General features: G+C 34.4%; 1 protein-coding gene across 1 annotated transcript; it reads right to left on the bottom strand.

The window, feature by feature from the left end:
* Positions 1-24,812: 24,812 nt before the first annotated feature.
* On the bottom strand, positions 24,813-25,529 carry LOC143580608 (large ribosomal subunit protein uL10-like). The gene is made up of 3 exons (XM_077063583.1): positions 25,512-25,529; positions 25,052-25,444; positions 24,813-24,962 (listed from the first exon to the last, which is right to left on the bottom strand). Exons 1-3 carry the CDS (start codon positions 25,527-25,529, stop codon positions 24,813-24,815), a joined length of 561 nt encoding a protein of 186 aa, XP_076919698.1.
* Positions 25,530-26,799: the final 1,270 nt, after the last annotated feature.

Raw genomic sequence — 26,799 nt, 5'->3', positions numbered from 1 at the left:
ATATCCAGATTGATCGAAACATGTTTTGTCTTGAAAGCAACCGAGAAAGACTCAATTCTATGGCATCATAGAATGGGTCATATACATGTTAGAAAAATGAATAATTTGATGGCTAATGATTTAGTGGAAGGTGTCTCATTGAAGAATTTTAAATTATCCGATCACTGCGTTGCATGTAAAAAGGGCAAGCAGAAGAAGAAGACACATCCTTCTAAATTATTGAATTCCATTAATACTTCTCTTGAACGACTCCATATGGATTTATTTTGTCCTGTGAATTGTGCGAGTATTTCTGGGGATTGGTACTATCTTGTGGTGACTGATGATTATTCAAGATACTCATGGGTGTTATTTATGAGTACGAAAGATCAAACACCGGTTTTGGTACAAAACCTTATCACCAAGATCGAATCTCTTTACAAACAAAAGGTGAGGAGAATTCGTAGTGATAATGGTACTGAATTCAAAAAACACTGTCTTGGATTTCTTTTGTGCTCACAAAGGAATTCATCGAGAATACAGTGCACCTTATGTATCTCAACAAAATTGTGTTGCCGAACGAAATAATCAAATCTTGATTGAAGCTGCACGTACAATGCTCGCTGATTCTAAGCTTCCCGTCCAATTCTGGAATGAGGCGGTGAATACAGCTTGCTATACTCTTAATCGGGTTCTACAGTTAAAAGACTCAAAAAGACAAGCTATGAGTTATTGAATAATCGAAAACCTAATTTAAAGTACCTGGAACCTTTTGGGTGTCCATGTACGATGTTGAAGAAGGATGCGGGTAAATTTGAAGAAAAGGCTATCGAAGGTTATTTCTTGGGATATGCATCTCCAAAGAAAAGGGTATTTAACTTTACATCCGGATGTGTTGAAGAATGGTACCATGTGGAATGTCAAAAGTACACAACTCCTCCTCAAGGGAAAGGTCCCGATTGGTTGTTTGACTATGATAGTTTATTTAATTCATTTACTCCATCAACTGAACACATTGACGAAGACCTGGTTCGAGCATATTTTGAATATCATTTGGCAATTCCAAGATTTTCAACTTCTAATGATGTTGCAGCTCAATCTGATGCTCCAACTGAGGAACCTCAAGTTGCTTCTCCAGTGGCTATCGATAATGTTTCCACTTCTTCTGATGATGATCAAGCTGAAGTTCAAGTTATTAACCTTGACAGTGATAATGTTTCATCTCCTGAACTTGGTGAACATTACACTAACTTATTTGATAATGTTGTTGTTCCTGAGAATCCCACTCTTCGGATTCATGGATATCATCCACCGGAAAACATCATTGGAGAACTTGATGTGGGCGTTCGTACACGTCATCAAGTTGCTTCGTCAAGTGATAATAACATATTTTGTGCTTACACTGATTTACATTCATCGGGAATTATAAATCTTTCTAAATTCACTTGCTTTCTATCTCAAGTTGAGCCAACAACAGCTCGTAAGGCACTTGAAGATCCTTCTTGGATAGAAGCTATGCAGGAAGAATTACAACAATTTGCACGATTGGGTGTTTGGGATTTAATAGACAAGCCTGCGAGAGTCAAGAAAGCGATTCCGACTAAATGGGTATTTAAGTGTAAAAAAGACGATCGAGGTGTGATTGTCAGAAACAAGGCACGTCTAGTGGTGCAAGGGTTTCATCAGCAAGAGGGTATTGATTACACAGAGGTATATGCTCCAGTTGCAAGATTAGAGTCGATTCGAATCTTCCTGGCATATGCTGCTTATAAGAATATCAAGGTCTACCAAATGGATGTTAAGAGTGCTTTTCTCAGTGGTGAACTACACGAAGAGGTGTTTGTCCAACAACCACCTGGTTTTGAAGATCCAGAGTATCCGCACCGTGTTTACCGATTAAACAAGGCCCTGTATGGTCTACATCAAGCCCCGAGAGCTTGGTATGGCACGCTGGCCGACCATCTGACTGATACCGGCTTCAAACGAGGGACTGTCTACTGCACTCTATTCATAAAACTGTTGGTGATGATCTTCTCCTAGTCCAGATTTATGTTGATGATATTATTTTTGGGTCTACAAACGACACATTGTGTAAGGAGTTCGAGAAGTCCATGCAAACAAAGTTCGAGATGTGTTCGATGGGGGAGATGAATTTCTTTTTAGGGCTGCAGGTTCACCAGTCTGCTAACGGAATCTTCATTCACCAGACTAAGTATGTGAACGACGTCTTGAGCCGATTCAAGATTTCTGCCGGAAAAATCCCTTCTACTCCTCTCCCTGTGGGTCACAATTTATCACCGGATGAATTAGAGGATACCGTTGATCCTACCCTCTATCGTGCCATGATCGGTTCTTTAATGTATCTAACGGCTTCTCGCCCTGATATTATGTTTGCTTTTTATCTTTATGCTAGGTATCAAGCAAGTCCACGAGTGACTCACCTAGCTGCGGTCAAGAGAATTCTTCAGTATTTGAGGGGAAATCCAGACATCGGGTTGTGGTACCCCAAGGATGATACTTTTGATCTTACTGCTTATTCCTACTCGGACTATGGAGGTTGCAAGATCAACTTCAAATCAACGACTGCAGGATGTCAATTTTTAGGAAACCGGCTTGTTTCTTGGCAGTGTAAGAAGCAGACAACGGTCTCTACTTCAACCGCTGAAGTTGAGTATGTTGCAGCTTCGAGTTACTGTTCCCAGGTTTTGTGGATACAACAACATCTTCGCGACTACGGTTTGAAGTTTCTTACTACTCCTGTCCTGATTGATAATTCTGCTGCAATTTCTATCACAAAGAATCCCGTACAACATTCAAAAACAAAACATATCGAAATTCGATATCACTTTATACGGGATTGATTTGAGAAGAAATTGATTGACCTTGAGAAAGTACATACTGACTTTCAGAGAGCCGATCTGTTTACCAAAGCTTTTGACAAAACACGTTTTAAATTTTTGCTTGGTTTAACGGATTGAAGACCCTTGCTGATATCTTTAAACAAGGATGACTATCTTTATTTTCTGTTATTTCTTTTAAAATTTATTTTGGTTTTAGGGGGTGAAAATCTAGAAAATACAAAAAGATTGTGTTTTTCGTTTGTATAGATAAAACCCAAAAAAATTAAAAAATTCTTAATCTAAAAACATTAGAAAATTCAGAAAAATCAAAAATGATGTGATTTCGTTTCTTTAATGTTCTCCTTTAAAATATTTTGAAAAACCAAAAACATTTTAAAATTTGAAAATCCAAAAAGAATGTATTTTTTAGTTTGTACCAAAAAAAATTGAAAATCCAAAAAGAATGTATTTTTCAGTTTGTACAGAATAAAATCCGAAAATCCAAAAAGAATGTGAAGTTATTTTTTTTATAAGAATATTGAAAAAGACAAAAATATAGTGTTTTTAAAGTATGTATAGAGAAAAACCAAAAAGATTTTTGCATGCGTTTGCTGAAAATTTTGTCAATTATCTACATTTGACGGACATGTACGTGTATATGTTTGGTCCTGACATTTACTTGTAAATGTTCAGGTTAGCCATTTACCTGATAATGGAAAATAGTTGGGGCGTTCGTTATGCGTTTTTTAGATTATTTTTTCGCTGAAAATTATGTCGGTTATTTAAGTTTGTTAAGCATGCTTGCATGTCTTGGTCCTATTATTCACTTGTTGAATTGATAAAACAGCCATTTATTAATAGACTTAAGTTAACTGGGGCGATTAAATTTATCTTTATTTTGTTTTATGCTCCTCAAAATTTTGAGTTTTTGAAGCAAAAAGAGAAAATGATAGTACATTGATTATCTTGACTCTAAGTCCAGCAAGAAGTAAGCTTAAAAGACTGTGTAATTAATTGCATTGGTGCATTGGTAGGTCTTAAATAACCAATTAGAGTAAAGTATGTGATATAAACATAAAGAAACGCCAAATTGAAAGGGGTGTTAGTCTCTAGCAAAAGTCTCGGTGAGGATGGCAGAAATGTAATAACCAGTCATACTAAGCCTTATAGTTGTTGATTTCCAAAAATATAATAAAGCAAATAACAAGCGTTAGGATTCTGGACACTATGAGTCTTTACGCGGCTTAATCATCTGGGTATTCATAAGCATGAATATTTCACTCGCTTTCTAGAGCAAACCCAAAGTCATTAAACTTGATCATTGCTGTACTTAGTACAAACTTCCAAATTATGGACTTGATCAAAATCCGCTGTTAATCATACATTTGTTCCTCCCTTGCGTGCATCTTAATACCATTAAGAAACGGACCCCAGAGGATACAATGTATGTAAGCCGACAGATGGACTCGTGCATACTCACTCACAGTAAAGGAAACTTGATGCATTGCTCAACATTTCTACAATTGGTATAAAAAATTTTGATCAAACACTATAATGGTTTAAGTCAAGTTGGGGTGATTTGGCAAAAATCAAATTTAGCTTGAACCGAGATTAGAGGCTGATAGTTTCTGATATTCTGTGCTATAATTGAACCAATTAATCATATCACAAAAACACTTGAAAATTTGTTATTAGATTTAAGTGGACAACAATACCAATGACCGACTTAACGCCAGACATAATATCGCTGAAATATAAAACTGTGATGGAAGGGCAATTTGGTCAATATGATTCTCTGCTCAAACTCAACAAAAACACAAAAATATGTATTGCTTTTGTTAAAATCATAGAAAACCACAAAAAGATTGTTCAATTTTTAAACGGTTCGGATATTCTTTGTACATACATTCTTTAAAATTGTTTACAAAAATACCAAAACTATTTTATTTTTTTTCTTTCTTTACATATTATTTAAATAATTTAATTTATGTTTTGTAAAAGTGAATCGTTTTTAAAGTATTCAATTACCGGGATAAAAGGTTCTCGGTAATCCTTTTAAGTTAAATCTATTCATTATTTAATTCATTTATTTATTTAAGTTAAAATTAAATAATGATTCTTAATTCGTTAAGAGTTAATTCGCTAAATATGAATAACGAACTAGGTGATTCCTTAGCGAACTACTTTCTTGTTCGCTCACCTAATTCTCTTCCGCACTCTGTAACGAATCATCTCTACTTCGTTATACATATTTAACGAATCAGGATATAAGTCATGTCTGTTGAGGCAACGAATTAGAATAGCGAATTGTCTAATTCGTTAACTTGTCTAATTCGTTAACTTATCTAATTCGTTAACTTAAAATTTATACGAAACGCTTGATTCGTAAAAAAGGTGCTTTGGGAATCGTGAAAGGTTATATAAGACAAAGCAAACGAATCGTCTATTCACTATTCATCTTCTTTCTTCAACACTAAGTTACCCTTTGTCAAATTGTTTCCTCTGATTTTCGATCTTCAAATCTTGACATTTCAAGGATATCATTGTGACACTAAGGTATAAACGATCAAAACGATGTGATTTTCGTCAAAAATGATGGTGTTTTACTACACTAACTCTGGACTTTTGTGTTCAAGGGTTTTTCCGAGTTTTAAATCCTAATTTATGTTTGAAATACTGTGATAATAGAGCTTATTTTTGTGTCAATGTTACCGGAATGTGATTCCGAGACCTTGGGTAGATGTTAATCATCGATTGATTATCGTTTGCTAGGTTGATTGTCCATTAATTAGTTTGGAGTTTTAGCCTCTGTTTAGCTTATTTATTCGTGTTGTTTATATCATGGTGTAAAGCCTCAATCTTCACATCTTGAACTTCGGATTACGATTCCGAGTTGGATAGACCTATTGCTTTGATTACTCAACGATATGCATGAGTGATTTGCATCTGGTTTGGCTTAGTTGACAGTCGATGTTCTTGGTGATTTTGACTTTGACCAGGAGAGTCAAAGATTAAGCTTTCATGACCATTCGTTAACTTTAGCGAATTGGAACTATTTCGTGTCCCATTCGCTAAAGAATCAAACGAATTAGAATAGCGTATAATTTATCTAACGAATCAGCTGTGGATCCGTCAATTCTTAACGAGCTGGTTTCTAGTTCGTTCTATTTTATAGTAATTCTCTAATTTTAATTCGCTACTGAATAGTAACGAATCAGAGTAATAGCTCACACAAATGACATTATTTTTTTAATTGTAATTATTTATTCATTTTGAAGTTACATTTTAATGAAAATAATATTACTCCAACCGTCTAAACGCGTAAATAAATTCCACATATCATATGAAATTAAATACATCGTTTAGACATACATAGATAACTATATATATGTATATTATCTTTTCATATTACTTATCTTATGTATATTCATTCAGTAAAATGGCTGATCAAGTGCAACAAGATCCACCAGTTCCTGATCAAGGGCAACAGGAACAACCACCACAAGACAACCACCACCAGAGCAACCTCCTCAAGAACAATATGACGATGTTATTTTATTGCCGTGTGATAAAAAAACATAACATATGTGCCTACGTTGACCAAGATGTTGCTGATGTTGCTACTTTTGGAGATATGTTGACTTTTCTAAGTAGATCAGTGATACTTTACGCCATCACTGCTCGACCTAAGGTGTATCTGAGTATTATAAGGCAGTTTTGGGATACTGCTGCGTATGTGGAGGAAGAGAAGCATATTCGAGCCACGATAAATGAAACTCCTATTACAATTGATGTTGAAGTAATTAGGCGTGTGCTTCGATTTGCTGATACTGATGACAATCTGAGTGAATTTGATAGGCAACTGGTCAAGGGTTTTTTTACACGTGTGCGGTATGGTGGAGACGTTAATAAATCTATGTTGAACAAGAATGGATTATGTCCACCATATAAGTATCTTCTCCATGTTCTTATTCACTGTATGAGTGGTCGTCGTGGTGGCTTTGATGAATGTCGACTGACTTTGCAATCATCCTTTGTGGCTTTAATCCTCAACAAGCCATTCAACTACTCTGAGCTTGTATTCGATCATTTGACAGAACAAGTTCGGCAGGCGAACCAGAAGAAGAAATTTTTAATGTATCCACGGTTTTTGCAGTTGATTATTCAAGATTTGATACATAATTTAGCAATTGATCAAACCTTGGTGAATGATAAGCTTCATATGGAACACATGACGGCCGACACTGTACGAAGAATGGCGATTTATCGAAAGGCAAGACCAGCGGATAAACGAATGATTGGTCATATCGTTAATCCTAGTTATGTATGTCCTTCCGAGGATCGCTGGATTCATGATGATTCAGATTCCGAGCGTGAGGAAGGAGAAGGTGGGAACAATGGTGATGATGGGAATGATGGTAATGATGGAAATGATGGTGATGGGGGTAATGATGGTGGAAATAGTGGTAGTGGTGATGCCGCTCTTAAAGAACAACAAGATGCAGTTGATGCTGCATTAGCTGCCACCATTGCTGCTCAATTAGAAAGAAAGAGAAAAGGGAAGGCAGTGGCAACTGGTGAGCCATCAAAGAGGAGACGTATGTCTGTTGGGGCTTGGTGTAATCATTGGTGTGCCTTCACCTCGTCAACCAACGCCTCAAAGCCCGGTAGTGCCAATTACAACTAGCACTCCGGCGATGACCTTGACGACGACGATGGTATCACATGAGCAGTTGGGTATGATACCTCAGTCAGCATTAACTGAAATACCTTTGCCGACTGATACTGTGGCTATAACTCCTCCAACAATATCTCTGAGGCCTCCTCCTCCTAGTGATATATCATTTATGAGAATTACAAGGCCTCAAGGTCCAATCCAACCAATTCATCCATCCTTGTATGCTTTGGCACAAAATCGTCAGACAGAAATGCTTTTAAATCTTTTGCATTTATATGAGAATCAGATGTCTGCTGATCGGTTGAATCAAGAACGCTTAATGGAAAATCAGAAGAAACTTCTCAGCTATGTTTCTTTCTGTCAAAAGGAAACAAAGGCCCTACGTGAGATTGTTGAGTCTCAGGGGGTGAAGATTAAAGAGCAAGAGGATCTGATCTTACATATGACTTGCAAAGATGATGCTTTGAAAAAGATCAAGAATAATGAGGAAGATCCTGATGATGATGAGTTTGGTGTTGGTGGTGAGCCTAAACAAGCTCAAGACCCTGCGCCTGGTGCGGGTACGAGTTTTGTTGACGATTCAGAGAAACAGATTGTTGTTTATCGTGATTATTCGGCTGCTAAACCAATTTAGATGATTGAATCCGACACGGTAATATTTATGGATGGAACGGGGGTGATTAGAAGTATGGTGAACAAGGATGAGATAGAGGTGGGTGAGTTTGTCGACAGGTCTCTGACACGAGAGCAGATTTCCATACTGCTTGGGTTGAATGATGAACAGTTGACTGTGTTAGAAACTGAGCCTGATGTCGAAGTGGTGAATGAGGAAGGTGTAGAGGATGATCTGTCTAGTCAAATGAATACATATTTTATTTACGAAGATGAGGATGTTGAGATGGAAGACGTCACTGCTGAGGAGTATCCTGACTTGTATCAACACACGAACGTTGATCAAGGTGCTCCGGTATTTAATGAACAGACTTTTAAAGCAGCTGAGGATGATTTGGAGAAGATGTCTAAGGGAAAGAAAGTTGTGGATACTCGTTTTGACTCTATTGTGAACCAAACTAATGCTGATATTGATAAATGGTTCAGTCATAAAGCTGCGGGGTAAGATTATCAAGGCGTATCGATTTGTTGATCAAGAACTGAAAGACACAGCAGCTGCATGGGTCAAAGATAATCAAGTAACTACCTTCAAGACTGTACCCAAGGTTCATGGTGACATCGTCTCATGGCTATACGATTCCGAGCTTAAGGTATGTATAGTTAAATGGGAGAAGGGAGTTCAGTACTACGAGAGGATAATGGATGTTCTTACACTACCGCGTTGGGATGTTCGTACCCTCGCGAGGCGTCCATTTATCAATCGTGGTGGCATCCGGACAGCTGAGTGGTTTCATCAACACTTGTTGTTCGAAGTTAATCATGGTTTCAAGTTCTTCAAGCCCCAGGTCCCGAGACGCAAATGCATTGACGAAATTGATCCAAAGACTGGGTGGAAGAAACTTGTTCTTAAAGTAAAACCGCCGCAGACGATGAAGAGAGTGCCGGTGAAGACGATGCCCCAACAAATGCATCTCTCTTTCAGCGATGGTACTATGACAATCGGACGGGCGAGGCCATCATTGTACTTGTTAAAGGACTGATGACTGAGCTTATCAAGATAATCGACCCGATGTGGTTGGTTAATTTATCTAAAACAGACAATGACGTGCTGCATAGGAAACAGATTCTGATTGAGCGCAATGAAGACTACAACCTTGCTATGCAATTCCAACGTGTTGTGCGCGTTTGTCATGAAAATGGAATTCATAGTTGCAGAGACTGGCGGTCCAAGCGCTTCAAGTAACTTAAAGACAAAGAGCTCAAGACGAGGGGCTGTCTGTTAGCGCACGGTTTTGCGTCTTGAGTCTTTGTAATTGTCGTTAACGTATTTGTGGTTTAATTAATGTAATAAATTACGATTATTTCATGTAATTAGTTAATGTATAAGGCTAGTTCGCTAAGGATGTTTAGCGAACTAGACTTTAAGTTCAATCGCCTCTGATTCGTTAGGGGATGTTAACGAATCAGGGGATGTGTCGCCTATTTAATGTATGTAACGAAGTAGGATCTGGTTCGCTGGGGGATGTTAGCGAACCAGTCCTATCTTCTATTTATAGTGAACTCAGTTCACACATAATTTAAGTTTTGAGAGTTTTAATTAACTATATTCTGTCCAAATCCTCTCTCGATCTTCAACCGTAATATTATACTGATAATATATAAACATACACAACACCTAATCATACGTAATTATGAGTTAGATCTATTGTTAAAGTATTAATCGGTTACGTTCAGATCTGAGATCAGTTAGTGTTATTGTTATTGAGATTGATACGATTTCGGGATCCAGCACGTTTCGTTTATGCCCGATCTACTCTTGTTCTAAGTTTCAAGACTAAACGTTGATAAAAACGTAAACTTTAAAGGTAAAAAGGCATACCTTTATTTGTTCTTCGATCTTGGTTAGCTTGTTTATGGATTCTAAATCTTGTATGGGGCTCGTATAGCAAAGATCTACCAAAACCGATGTTCACTCGATCACGTTTTCCCCTCTTTCTCTCTCGGCCGTAAGGTGGCTTGTGTGTGTTTGGAGTGTGTAGGCAAATATGGAAAGATGGAATGAGGATTAGGGTTTTAGGATGGTTTAAGGGGGTATTTATATCCCTTAAAGCCCATGGACCTAAGGCCCATTACCCTTTAATCCACCATAATTAATCCAAGTCCATGATCTTTTCTAGCTAATATTATTTAACACTCGACAACTTAACGAAATCTTCCTTTATTTAATATTATAATATTTAGGACGTTACAGTGCTCTATTTTGGGTTTTAGATCGAAGCCGTAAAGTTTGAGGGTGTTTGTGTGTGTTTTTTAGTTTGTATGGAGGCTAGAAGATGGAAATGAGGGTTTTAGGGTTATATGGAGGTTTAAGGTAGTTTATATACCCCTAAGCCCATGGATCTAAGGCCTATCACCATCCATTATTCCATCTTTTATTGTGCAAGCTCACACTTCATTATTTATTAAACTTAACTAAATAACAACAAACCCTTAAGTAAAAGAAATTTATTTTTATTTATTATTATCAAAAGTAGGATGTTACATTATAATAGGTAAATAAATAAGATACGCATATGTCCTCAAAAAGGATTAAAAAAAAGTAAAAATGGGAGTGAAATACTCACCTTATCAAATACGCAAAGTGAGAATGATTCAATTAGAAAGCCATAAATCACGCTCTTCGGAAATTACCGACGAGAAATCCTAATTACAATAATTGCGGAAAATAAATACGAATTGAATAACGAAGCTAAAACTAGATAGAGATTCGTGACTTTATGTTCAAGTGTGTTCTTGCGAAATTTAAATATTACATAGATTTATTATTACTTTATTATTTAAAATTATTACTTTAATTTATCAAGTTTATGATAAATAGTTTATTTTTTATTATATAAACTTATATTTTAAAATACCTAATTAAATAAATATTTATAATTTTCGAATAGATTATTAAAAGATTGTTTTAAAATATTCATTTTAAACTAAAATACATTTAATATATATTTTTATTATTAATAAATATTTCTTTTAAATTTGTATTGTAAATAATAATAATAAATAAAAAACAATAACATTTATATAAGTAAAATCGTTTATAAAATACTCAAGCTTATAATCATATTTTCAAATAATAAGATTATACTATGTATATTAATTTAAAAACCTTATTAAACTCTTTAATATAAAAAAAAACCTTTATCAATTTTTAATAACTAATATATAAACACACACACACACACATATATGGTTAAACCAAGGTTCGGAAAAAGTGGTCGGTTATTATATCGATTTAATAAAATATAATGTAATTATTTTATTTATATAATAATTTAAATGATTAATATATTAAATATAAATGCTTAAAAGAGTTAATACAAAAAAAAACAAAAAAACAAAACGGGCTGGGGGGTGGCTTAACCCACGCCCCCAGCCACAACAGTCTTAAAACGCACACCCCTAGCCACTAGGCTAGGGGGTTAGTTTGGTTATAAGTTTGAAATGAAATTTTATAAACAAACAGGCTCAAACCTCAAATCAACTATATGAACCCTAGATTCCTAATCGGCCAATTCGTTAAAGGATTAGCCGATTAACTATAGGGTTAATGATCCAGATAAGATGACGAACTAAAACGCATAAACAATTACTTACATTAATGATTAAATATATGTTAATTTTGAAAGAACATGGCCGGCCAAGAACGTTCACGAACAAGCGATTTTCTGCAATGATAACCAAATTAGTTATAGGGGTAATGACGGCGACGCTAAGAGGGTTATGTAGTTCCCTTTAATTGTATTTTCATGTTTGTTATATTGTATATTGATAATTGAGTAACGACGATTTGTTGAAATAAACAATTTGTATCATGTTTATGCTCGTGGATTTGTGTGTGTGTGAAAGAATGGATTGAGTTGATAATATGATTGTTTATGTTCATTTAATATCTTACTTTAACTTATCAATGTTGAGCTTATTTGAGATTGATTGATGAATAAGGTTGATTATTGATTTAGAGATGAAACTAGGTGTGTTTATGGTTGAAATATTGAAAATTGGTTATGGATAAAATTACCCATATGAGCTGTGAGTTTTGATTTGGATTAGGAATATCACTAGTTAACAAGTTACATGCTATACAGTTAAAAGATAATTGTTAATTTAAAACCCACCTAGATGATTCACCAAAATTACATACATAAGATTGTTGATTGACTTGTGATGATAAGATTGAAAAGTGACATTATAATGATAGATGGAATCTTGTTAAAGTGTTGACTAGCAATGTAGAGATTATTACTATTTGACTATTTTGGTAAAAATTGACTTGAATGCACATATGGTTCAATTACATGATTAGATTATAAAGTTAAATTTTTGTTTTTACAAGCATTAATTAAAATATGATTTTGAATGATTGAATATGGATTGATAGTAACTATTAACACTAGTATGCCATGATTTTAATATAATGAACAAACTAGAATTTGTATGGTAAACTTACCAATAAAGGAAACTTTTTGATTTGGTGCAAATTGCTTAATAATTTGGCTTGATTATTGAACACGTGGATATATGAATGATTAGTGACTTATGATTAGAATTGTATTAGTAAACATTATTGTGAAAATTGTTGAGTTGGCAAGATAATTATTAATTTGATTACTTGCTAATTATAGAAACTTTGTTGTTTGAAGTGTTAAGAATAGAATCCTATGGTTAGATGATGATGATGATGATGATGATGATGATGATAGGATAAAATAGAATCATGTTATAAGTTGTTATGATCTGAAAAATTGATGCATAAACACCATATTGACATTATAGAAATAACCTGCTCATGTGTTGTTATAAATTAGAAGTTAAGACTTGAGCGTGTTTAGTTGAGAAATTGGTTTAGTATGCATATATGGTGCTATATGATCAAACCTGAAATTGATGGTGAATTATTTGATTAACACTTAAATAGCTTGTTGGTAACATTAACGGTCAAAAAGTTTGACTTTTAACGTGAATCGGCATGAGTTTTCAGAAATATTTTAAAGCAGCTCCTAAAGTCATAAAATTCTTATATTTAACATAAGTTAAAGTATAAGAAAAGGGTCAAGATAGCAAATCTTGAACCTACGCGGTTCGTGTTGCGAAAACCGACACGAAAACGTTAAAATTGACGTTTCTAAGAAAACGATAACTAAAATAAGAACCGTATCATTATTATTGAAAAACTAGTAAAACTTAATTAAAATCATATAAACAGTGTTTTTAATAATTTAAAACTCGAAGTTTTTCACGAAAAGATAATCAGTTCGTTTTCAAAATGCAAAACCGACGAAACCAACAAAACCAACTAAAACCGACAAAAGTGATGTCATTTTCAACTAAAATAAAAATATATAATTTTCAAACACTCCAAAAACTAATACATATTTATATAAATTTATATATTAAAGTATAGCAGTTTGCTAGAATAACATAAAGTATGATATTTGTTAATATTTGGTGTTTACTTGTATACATGTATATTTGCTAGTTACTAATTAAGATAAGTATATATAAGATAGGGTATAGCATGCTTGTGTGAAAACCTAACTTGGACTAAAACAAACCAAAAATCACCAACGGATCGTTCGAAACTGAACTAATAAAAAGATAAAAATAAACGTTAAAAGAAAACTAAAACGTTTGTGTGAAATATTCTAAGTTGAGCAAATAACTTAATATATATATATATATATATATATATATATATATATATTATGCACGTGTACTATAATAATAGGACACGGAGTGTTTGGATATATCTGACGTTATACCTACCGATGATGAGTTTCTCTAAAAAAACCCCTTGTTTTTTAACGAAATGTTTTTATTGTGTTTTTTTTTTGGGGGGGGGGGGGGGGGGGGGACATATTCTTTTATCAAATTTATTGAATTTTTTAAAAATAATTTATTTTATAAACCGTGTAAAAAGTGAGATGAGTAAAAAATTGATTAAGTAACTGTTAACCAAATTAATAAGTGCACAAAAATATTGGTAGATCTATCGGGGTGACGCCTCCCCACTTCCAATCGCGTTGAGTTATTAGTGGGAATATTTTGAGTATGGTATGTTTCGAGTTATCAATTTTGATAGTCATATACTTGTTGTATTATTGGCTCGTCTACAACAATACGATTTGTTTAAAAGTTAAAATGCTACGTTTTCAGGAAAATTTGATTATTATGAATTTTTAAAGTTTTAATTACCATGTTAAAAGAACGGTAATGAATGAATGCTACCGTTGCTTACGGTAATAAATTATGACAAGAATGGTAATTAAACCATTATATGGTGAGATTTATAAATATTTGTTTACCATGTTTCATGATAAGTTGATAAAGTGTTGATTTTTATGATGATTTGAATTGAATTTTTGTTTGTCATACTTTCATAATATATATGTGTGTGTGTGTGTGTGTGTGTGTGATGGATCCTGCGAGAAGTCAAATTACAGCGAGAAGTGCGAGAAATCAATCAAGAACATTGATTATGTGTAATCAATAGATTAAAAAAGTTATGGCAAACTTGTAATTATGATGATTATTAATTTTAATGAAAAAGGGTAGTTTATTATATGTTTTTTAGACTTTTCAAAATAAAACTTAAGTCATTAATAGCCTTTATTTGTTATTATTGCTAACAAAATGAAAGTTAACCTATAAATTTTTTTAATTGAAAATTTTTAATTGATGTTATTAATTAAACTAATGTTAAACAAATATAATTGTAATCAAATACTATAATATCTTCAATAATATTTCTTCATATGCATTAAATATTATATACTGCCTACACAACTTTATGTATATATACACATGCATATTAATCTATTGTATAGGTGGACTCACGAATGTGTATGTGAAAATTTTACAATTGTAGGCTACTAACATGATTTGTTTTTTATTATATTTAGTATAATATGAAAAAATAGATATAATAAATTATTTTGTACTGTGTAGGATTTATATATGTACAATTTAAGTGGTATCACGAATATGTATGTGAAAATTTTAAAAGTATAGGTTATTATTCGTTATTTATTATATATAGTTTAATGTAATAAAAAAAGTTTATTTCCTACTGTGTACGTTCACATATGTACTGTGTAATTGATATTTCGAATTATGTATGTATAATTTTTATCATGTGTAGGTTCATTTATGTACTGTGTAGGTTCGTATACGTAGTGTGTATCTAGTATTTCAAATTGTGTATGTGTAATTTTATCGTATGTAGGTTCATTTATGAACTGTGTAGGTTCATATATTACTGTGTAGGTTTATATATGTATTGTATATGTGGTATTTCCAATGGTGTATATATAGATTTTACCGTGTGTAGGTTCATTTATGTACTGTATAGGCTCATATATGTACTATGTAGGTGGTATTTCAAATTGTGTATGTGTAATTTTATTCATGTGTATGTTCATTTACGTACTGTGTAATTTACTGCGCTATTGAATTTAAGAACTATTATCTGGATAAAGGTATGAAATTCAAATTATGAGAAAAAAATAATATTGATAAATCAACAAGATTGAATTTGATAAAATATCAAAAAAAAAATAATTAATATAGGTTTATTGGGCTATATTTTAAAAATATGAAGACAACTTATTTGTAACTTCTCCATGCATTATAACCTACCAAATATGAAAAAATGCACCTTTTACTATAACACTCTTGCCATTAAATAAATGATAAAATAAAAGAAAAAAACATGATTATTAGACTAATTTCTCGCACTTCTCGCAATAAGAAACACTTCTGAAATGGACCTAATCATATATATGTATGTATGTATGTATGTATGTATGTATGTATGTATGTATGTATGTATGTGTGTGTGTGTGTGTGTGTATGTATGTATGTATGTATGTATGTATGTTTGTATGTATGTATGTATGTATATGTATGATTTATTTTCGAATAAAGAGAACTCACCAACATTCATGTTGACATACGCTTTTAATATGCTTTTCAGGTAAATAAATTGTAACATCCCGAAATTTCCATGAATAATAATAAAATAATAATAATGATAAAAAGATTGTAGGCTAAAATAGATGGAATTAGATTATGGACTTAGAATGAATATGGGCCTAAGGTCCATGTACTTAGGGAGTATAAATACTCCTTAAACCCTAATCCTTTCCATCGCCATCCATTCTATACACTACTAGCCTACACCATCAAAAACACACACATAAGCCAAACGCTCTCTACACCGCTCTCTAATCCGTTCTGAAGCAAGCCGTAGGTAGATTATTGAACCTCTCAACTGAGCCAACAATATAATACTCGACACCGTAGCCACAGGGCGTCGTGTGGTTCGTAGGATTCTAAATCTAGAAATGAAACGGGTGGTTAGTCGGTTGATAAACGAGCTTAAAGGTCACCACAGTCCGTTTATGAACCACCCAAGCATACCTAGATCAGAAACAACCAAAACCCGACCAAACACGACAAACGACAGCGGCTGATGGCGCCGGAATCTAGGAAAACCCCGAAAAAACGCGTTAAGGAAAACCAAATCTAAACATATACGTCGTATATGTTATACGGGCGTATATGTTCAGTGTATATGTATATAAAGAACACATAAGTCACTTATGCGTATAACGTATACGCATCGTATAAGTTATACGACGTATAATACGGACTTATAAGTTATACAAAGAAATTCATACGTAGACTGACTTATATGGGGGATGACCTATGCTCTGGGTTGAGTTATACGCCCAATGACTTATACGGGCGTTGCATTCGTCAATTTTCGGACCCGAAAATCGACACTTTAATGTTCAATGTAATTCGGACATTCAGTTATTATTAAAGACGGTTAATTTGTTGAATATTTATGATAATTATGTTGCTTATGATTATCATGATGATTTATTAATATTGTTATCTCAAACATTAAATTTGAGTCAATATCAATTTGGTTCATTTATATTTTGATTACGATTAATTTGTTATTCTTTCACTAAATATGATTAATTTCATATTTTTTTTTATGACATTCAATTATATTTATTTATTTTGACCAATTTCATTACTTTCCCCCATGAGTTTCGCCTTTTGACTTGGTTTTGAAGATCATTAATTCACCTAGACTATATTCAAATGTTTAGCATCTTTATCTTTCATCAATTATAGGCCAAACCATTTAATTTCATTATTAACTTTTGCTTAAGACTTGCCACTTGACTAGCCATCAATTTAATTTGTTTTGACCTTGTTTTTAACGATTCTTGGCCTATATATACTAGCCTCTACTTCTACAAATCTTGCACCATAACTCATTTCTCACTTAAAGCCTCTTTCTCTCTCTCTCTCTCTCTCTCTCTCTCTCAATTGTGTTCTTGCTTCCCAATTTGTGCTAAAGAGCAAGTTTGACCAAGAAAGTCAAAATGTTCAAGTTCTTCTTTCTATTTATTATTTTCCATCATCAGATAAGTTATTATTTTCCCTACAACACATCCTGTGTTCATCACCATATTGTCACTTTTTGTTGATAGTCATGGTTGTGTTTCACTACCACTTTTTCGGCTCATCTAACATTCGGTTATAAAAGTTTTATGTTAATGAAAAACAAAAGAAACTAACTTTTACAAAACAAATAAAACCAAATAAAACATTTCCAACATGTCACTTCATCTTATCATTTCAAATATGTTTAACATAAACCCGACTCAAAACCGGGTTCATGTTCGACCAAAAATGAACCACTCGTTTAACTTGTTTTCTTAAATAATTTTTGGTTCGGAAATGAAACGCACGCATAAAAATTAACTAATAAATATTGTAACATATATTGTTCCTAAAACTAAAATAATTTGACTATAAATCAAGTAATTAGCCTTTTTCTCGTAACTTATAAAAAGTAGAATAAAATATGTTGTTAACAAACTTTTCATTTAATATTTATAAACCGAACATGTCGACCACCTTTTTCTTATTTTTTTTCTCAGCCTTTTTTTTAACCTAGTTATTTATTTATCTAGGGTCGCTCATTGAACCGGGCTCGGCCGGTTCACTCGCTTAAGCCTTTCTCGCTTATTTGCTCGTTTTTGCCTCCCTAACATGTGAGTTTACATATCCCCCTTTTTCATCTTTTAAATTTTGGGGGTGGCATGTATACCCTATTTAAATTACTCATTTTATTTATTTATCTTTTTATGACACAATTCAATATATGTTTATGAGTGATTGTTGCATGCTCTATGATAATGCTCTATGTGCTTAATTGTTTATTTTATGTTTGGTGGTTGGTATCTCATCTTCATCTATCCTCATCTAGTATGATCATACACTTACCCAAGTACTTTGATTTCGTATCAATAAGAACGGGTCCACATCTATTTAGTTGTTTACATTTTCATATGAATTGTAATACTCATCATTTACATATGAATTGTGGTTTATATATATATATATCAACTAAAACTTATGTACTTTCACCAACATTCGTGTTGACAAACTCTATTTTTATACATGCTACAGGTAAAGAAATTTACATTGTTCAAGATCGAAGAAATTAGTTTTACCTTAGGATATTATTTAAAACCCAAGAAGTATGATGTATTGATTTGATTATTATAATTGTGTACTCGTTTTGATATTAATGAATTAAATAATTATTGTCGTTTTAATTAGTGTCTTTTGAGCTACTGTCCAATCATTAAGTTACGCCCCGTCATGTCCCGCCGCCTTTGGTCGGGGTGTGACAACGGGCCTAAGTGATTTCCAAATAAACGAAAGATATACGGCATATACGTACGTAAACGATAGATATGGACTTATATGATATATACACTTTAAATATGAAAATAATTAGTAATGAGAGGTAACGTTTAAAACAGAAATGACCTAGAAAGAAAGACCGAACTTCAGTTTTATGATGAGGTTTTTAGTAAAGACTTATTAATGAAAATAAAATTTTTTCAAGCTGACCTGGCAGCTCGACCCCAGCCAAAGGCTCTGCCCCTTGGACCCCACTGCCAAGGGTGCTGCCCTCGGACCCCTGTTTGTTGACGGCTATATATAACTAGAAATATGATATGGGTAGTGATAGGTATTTACATGTATTGTTATACAGTTAGCCGCCCCCAGTTGAGGAAATGAGTTACCATTAACTCTGGAAGGAACCGAGCTCATGTGAGTTTTAGCCCCCTTTCCTTGTTATGTTTCGGGGATGTGTGAATACTTAATGTGATAGTTAATATACTTACCTTAAGTGATAAGTGTATGATGTGTTATTGTTTTATGAATGATGTATGAATGATCTAGAAAGGATTAAGTGTATGTATGAAAGTATAAAAAAATAAATATAAAGAAGATAATGTATGGTTGTATGGTCGTATGATGGTATGCTTAAAGGGTTGCATACCCTAATAATATATGCGAAGGTTAAAGAGTTGCAGACCCTAATAATATCTGCGAAGGTTTCAGGATTTCAGACCCTAATAATATCTGCGAAGGTTACAGGCTAGAAGAATGAAACTATGAACGAAAGAAAGAAAGTATGTATGCATGTTTGAAAGAAAGGTAGACAAGTTAAAATATGTAATATGTATCTTTGGATATATATATATATATGTAAGTGTGTGAATGTATTGTATGTTGTCTGATTAACTAGAACTCACTCAGCGTAGCTGACTTTTAGTATGCACGCAGGTAAATAGGTTAAAAGAGCTAGCGTGAGAATGGCACATGGCATGGATTGAATGGCTCTCATCTAAAGATGGAATACATGACGTTTTATTTTATGTTTTATGTTATGATGTTTTAAGACAAGTAATCTGTGGTTTGTAAGAAATGGTTGACTTTTATTATTCCGCGAAAAGTTTTAATTAACCCTGATATTTAGAACTGTGTTTACGAGTAATTCCAACGCCAAAGTAGGGCACCGAGATCGGGGCCTTACATAAATGAAGTATCAAAGCTTCGTGAAGTGCGCGGGGAAAATACTGACGTGTGTTTGAATGAAAAATGTTGACTATATGTTTGACTTGTAATTTAAATAAAAATAATGTAATATGACACGTGTAATGACTCTAATGGTTAAATAAATTTCAACTTTCATTAGAAATGTATACATAAATGTGATTGGCTGAAACGCCATCTGTGATCACCACCCGATTGACTTGGTCAAAGTCTTTCGCTGTTTAAATTAAGATTTTCGGGGTGCGATAATAAGTGTGATCAACGTTTAACATATACGCTAAAAATATGAACATATGCGCTAAGGTCATGGATTCCGAAAAAAACGAAGATCACCAAAAAATTCTTCTGAGCGGAGTCTCCGACTACCGGAACTTGAATACCACCGATAATGAAGAAATACGTTGTTCATGACAAACATATACGGTGGTGAAGATATACGGTGATGAACATATACGCTCGTCAATAAAAAATTTCTACCCGAAAAACGGAATCGCCGGAGAATATTGTTACGTCATCGGAATATTGTTACGTCCTCAGAATATTGGTTAAGCCGGAAAACTGCGAAAACTTCGAATCAAACGTAGATTTGAAAACGATAACATTCATACATCAATCCAAAACAAAGAATGATGATGAATAAAATGAAAATTTGAATCCAAAGAGGATCGAATGAGTTGAAATCGATTCAACGAACCGAAAAAAAATAAAAAACTCCGTTGGAAAGCTCTCCGAAACACACCGGAAATATGATGTCTGAACGGATGAAATGATGAAAACAACCACTAACAAAGTGATTAAGAATTCAATCAAAATGACATTCAAACCGAAATAAGAATGAATGAAGTGATATCGATTCAATGAATCGAGAAAGACAAGATGATCTCAAAGAAATGAGATCAAATGTAAATGAGACCCGATGAATCGAAGATGATGCGGAAGCGGATCGAGCAAGATGCTCTGATACCATATAAAATTCAAATAATGATTTTCATTCAAGTGTAAATGTGATTACAAAGCAGGTATTTATAAACAAACATATTGTAAGGCCCCGAACCCAGTAGCCCTACTTTAGCGTCGGATTTACTCATAAACACAGTTCTACCAATCAAAGTTTATTAAAACTTTTCACGGAATATAAAACATCAATCATTTGTTACAAAACATTAAATCTTTTCTTTGATACCAAAACCCAAAACATTATATTTAAACATCTTTACTTCTATCTTCGCATGCCAGCCGTTCAATCCAAGCCATGTGCCGTCCTCATGCTAACGCTATAGTCAACTCACCTGCGTGCATACTAAAAGTCAGCTACGTTGAGTGAGTTCTAGTTAATCAAACAACTTATCATACAACCACTACATGAATCATATACGTATCCGAAGACACATAGTTCACTATCTAACCTGCTCACCTTACCACTTAGCCTCTTATTTACACCTACCACTTTGCCACTTTGTCACTTTAATAACGTATAATGTTATGCCACTTTGCCACTTTAATGACGTAGTCACGTATAGGCTTACCCTACCACGTACTATCGTCATGCCACTAACACTCTTACTAGACTCTTGCCACTTCTAACACGCTCTACCTCTACTCGTCTACAACACGCTTCATATCATTTACATAATAAGCAAGTCACATCATAGCATTCATACACACTAATAACCACTTGGCAATCACTATCCTTGGCGATACGTGCTATATCCGAAGATCGTTCACGTACCGACAAACATCATATAATAGCTACCTTGTATAACATCTATGGCATACGCTTACCACTTAAGGTAAGTGTATTCACACTTCACATCGAGTATGCACACAGCCCCGAAAACATAACAAGGAAATGGGGCTAGAAACTCACCTGAATTTGGTTACTTCTTCTGCTACTGGTTATTCCTTCTCGAGCTGTGCGCGTCTAACTGTTTAATAATTGAATATCAAATACTACTCTAGCCATTCTCATTACTACTTAATTAGTTACGTGTCTAAGCCGATTTTACTTCATTGAATCATTACCCGGTTAGTTAATCGTTACTCGCTAATCCTTTAAGGGCATATTTCATAAATTATCAAAGTCCAAGGGCTACTATGTAATGATCTCATTCCTTTCTAAGTACAGGGACCATTTTGTCATTATGCTAAACTTCTAGTTTAACTATAACTCTCAACGGACGGGGGTCCGGGGGCAGCGCCCCTGGAAGCGGGGTCCAGGGGCAGCAGCCCCTAGCAGGGTCCAAGGGGCAGAGCCCCTGGCTGGGGTCGAGCTGCCAGGTCAGCTTGGAAAAAATTTATTTCCATTAACTGTCTTATCACATTTTCCACTAGGATTTGAAATTATTATTTTATTCACCATCTCATTCTCTATAACGAATTAAGCGTAATTCATTAACAGATCACACTCTAATTCGCTATCCAGATCACATTCTGATTCGTTATCCATTCTTAGCTGATTCGTTAATCTAGTTCGTCGTCTTTCATAACGAATTGGGCCTTAACGAATCAGTCCATAACGAAACAGTCCCTCTAATGAATCGCCCATTTAATTCGTTATCTTCTCTAACGAACTGGCTATAACGAATCAAGGTTAATTCGTTACCTTTTCCTCTAACGAAACAGACACGAACTAGAGCTAATTCGTTACGCTCCCTCAGGCGAACTAGTTAGCGAATCACCTCTGGTTCGTTAGTCTTCCGTTAGCGAACTAGGGTTAGGTCAGGGAATGTCAGAACATTCCCTGACATACCTTACCTCGTATTAACTTTTCCGGCGCCGCCTTTCCGGCGCCGCCGCCGGAAAACCGCAGATTCTTCGGAAAAACGTATTACAGCACCGTTTTCATCCCGTTCGATCCAGATCTGAGCTAGGGTGACTCCTAAGCTCATCTTAGGTTCGGTTTATACCCGATTCCACCAGATCTCGTGACTTTAACGGTTTAACGGTGTCGGCTCCTCGTTTCGCAACTAGATCTAACGGTTTTGGACCTCTACAAAATCATACTAACATTACCTCATGTCGGAACTCGGTTCTCGTTCTTCTTCTTCTTGTTTTCGGCTTAGAGAGAGAGTAAGATGAGAGAGAGAGAGCTAGGTGTGTGTTTTGGTGGTGTATGGAGTATGAGAAATGAATGATAATTGGTGATTTAAGGTTTATATAATTATGGATCATGGGCTTAGGCCCATGGTCCTTCCCTCTTTCCTTCATAACCCAAGTCCATAACCCATATCCATTACCCAACACTAGCCCGACCCATACCAACTCTATTTATTTATTTCCCGATAACCCGAGTAAACTTTCCCTCTATTATTAAATAATATAATTAATATTATTTTGGAAATTTCGGGATGTTACACACATGCACTACAGTAACATATACGCTAACTAATATATACGTGAACTACATATACGCTTACACTAACATAGACGCTAGCTATATATCAACAATAACATGTAGCATGATGGCTTAGGAAATTAATTACATTTTATTAAGTAAAAGGTTACAAGCAATGTTTTCACGACCGGACCGGACCGGCTGTTCGAACCGGTTCAACCGGGGTTCGGTGACCTCAGCGGTCCGGTTGGGCATAGTTAACCCGCTGTTGAGAAAATCGGCCAATCAAGAACGATTGAGCGGTTAAACCGCGAACCGGAATCGGCGATCGGACCTGAAATAGACATGAATCAATGATGCCAAGCTTGTTCCTACCAGATCTGGACAACTAACGTGTTTGAGACATGACGATCTGAACATGGAATGGGAGGTATGAGCGGCGGATCTAAACGCAGAACGATGGGATCTGGATTTGAAGATGCAACATTGATGGCCACAAGCAATTGCAGGTTTGAAGGTTGTTGCTGTTTGCTAGGAAGGAGATGTAATGCTTGGAAATAATAGAATTTATATTTAGGGTTTTTTTTTAACCTTTACGTTTAGTTTTTGATGGCCCAAATAAAATTAGAAATAAGTTTTTTGATGGGCCAACTACTGGGCTAACAAACACAATTTCAACATCACAGCCTAAATGAAATCCGGTTCTTAAATCCGATTCATCCGGTTCGACCGGTCCGACTAGTGAACCAGTTAGGTGTCCGGTTTAGTGTCCGATCCGGTTATGAAAACATTGGTTACAAGAACTTCACCCAACTTTTTAAATACCATCACCCAAAAACATATATTTGTGAGAATTAACAAGTTAGGTGTCAGTGTGCCACTCATTCAATAAAAGCTAGAATCACACTAAACTTAAACGAGCAAGATCGAAGCTCAAGCCTCTTGCATCAAGACTACTTACATAATTAATATATAGTTACACAACAAGTAGGCTTGTTTAAATAATAACCTGAATATATATGCTTTGTGTCCATACATCCAACAGCTCACACCTCTTCCCATCAAACTCGAGCTCAACCACTCATAAACAAGCTTAGGATTTAGGAAGCAAAAGGAAGTAAGGTACTGCACTACTCTTCATACTTTACTAAACTATGTGGCCAAAAAGTGCATGAAATTTGCATAACTGTTGCAACGGAAGTCGCCAAATTTTAAGAAACGTCATATAATTAAACACTAGCAATCACCCGTACTTAGGAACACCATTTATTATTGCGTTAACAGCACCAAAGATTGATGCTCCATACAATGTGTGAACTGATGGAAACAACTAATAAACACAAATAAATACCCGAAAAACCCTAACATTCAATTAATCAAACAACCCCATTAAACCCCCCTCCTCCTCAGATGATTCTTCTGGCTCTTCCTTCTTTTGCTCCTTTTCAACAGCAGCCGGTGCACTACTCGAACTTGTACCCGCAGAAACTGGAGCTGCTGCGGCTGCAAATTTGCTTGGATACTGCAATAAAAATAAATAGTTTAAAATCAAAACTCAAAAGGGTACTTGGTTTTTAAAAGATTAAAATATTTCAAAGAAAGAGTGTAAACCTTCAAATATTCTTTAACTTTTTCAGCATGTTTGAAAGAGTATTCGGTGATTACAGCCATGGAGAGTAAGTTCTTGTAGCCATCGACGATCATATGTGGTGCAGCAGCTAATGAAGGGTAGTTAATGGCTAATGAAAGTGCAGCAACTTGAGAAAGTCCAACAGCAAACTTCTCAACAAGATCATCTTCTGTGAGGTAAAGCACTTCAGGGCTGAAGACTGATCCGTTTTCGTAAACAGATTGAATAATAAGTCCGTACGAGAACGGTTTTCTTCCAAGTTTGGTAAGAAGTGCGGCTTCTGAAGAACCCACCTTTTCACCCTTTTGAATGAGCTCCACTGGGGTTATGATTTCTACCGTTCCTTTGTTAATCTTCGTAGGGATGTTAAGCACCTAACGGTTGATTCATTTTAAAAAAATAAAATGGTTAAGAGTTTTAGGACTTAGGGTGGCAACATACGGTCCGAAAGATGAACATAACACAAATGAAAACATGTTTGGATAGGCTAACACGATCCAATTGTTATCTAGTCAACCTAAACATGACCAGTTTAATAAACGGGTTAATCAAAACACGACCTGTTAAAGTTTATTTTTGACAATTTATTTCACTGATTATATCGGTATCATTTATAGACCACTTATCTAAATTCAAGCTATTACACATAACCAAGTTTATTTTTTTATAACTAAGAGAGAACGGAACAATAATATAAAATATACATCAATTACAAAATATACATTTGAGCTTGAGTTATCGATTGATTAAATTGTTACTAATACTTATTATTAAAAAAAGACATGACACAACCTGATTTAAGGGGGTGTTTGGTACAGAGAATGGAATTGTAGAGAAATGGAATAGAGAAATGGAATTGCAGAGAAAGGGTATTGGTCTGGAGAATGAGAATTGACTGTTCTGTTTGGTAGTACAGAGATTTCAGTAGAGAAATATAGCTGAGAATCATTTCTCTTGTTTGGTACATAGAAAATAAACAGAGAATTATATCAACTTTATCATTAGCACAAGTATTTTTTTCATAACAAATATTTATTAAAAAATAAAAAACATATAAAAAGATGCATAAATTCCAACCAAAATATGCATTGATCAAACCAATTCACATACAAAACATACTTCAACCATACACAACTATCTCATTTTTAGTGGTTTTTAATGGTTTCCTCCTAGATAGAGGTGCCTTTACACTGTTTTAATATGAGTATGCTAGTATACAAAATAAAGAAGAGTACAAACAAAAAATAAATCAACACTTGCAGCTACACAAATACTTACCACAAACAAGATTTATGCTTCAAAAAAATAATATATGTTCTCTTAACAACTGGAAATGCTACTAAAAAATTCTTTGATTCAATACCCTTCTTCAAAGATAAAGGTCTTGGAGCAGCATATGAACCCTTCAAAACCAATAAAATATCAAAGTCATGGATATGTTCTTATTTTCAGCAGCATATGAACCCTTCAAAACCAATAAAATATCAAAGTCATGGATTCATTCATACATTAACTCCTGAGCGTAATAAATGCAAGCAATTACCTGAACCTGGTGGGTTACTAATGCCATCATCCCTTTGTAAAGCACCCTACCATTTATTATGCAGCATCATACATAGCACCTGCAAATGCAGCATCTGACTAACATCAGTTAATCAAATCCACAACTAACCATCTTTCAAATGCTACTCAATAAAACACAATATTCTACCATAATCACCTATCCAAT

This window comes from Bidens hawaiensis, unplaced genomic scaffold, assembly GCF_021521415.1.
Source record: "Bidens hawaiensis isolate Kalapana, Puna unplaced genomic scaffold, B.hawaiensis_p1.1 tig00030533_1, whole genome shotgun sequence".
Classification (NCBI taxonomy): domain Eukaryota; kingdom Viridiplantae; phylum Streptophyta; class Magnoliopsida; order Asterales; family Asteraceae; genus Bidens; species Bidens hawaiensis.
The sequence above is the reverse complement of the archived record's forward strand: the minus strand, read 5'-3'. Positions and strand labels throughout refer to the sequence as shown.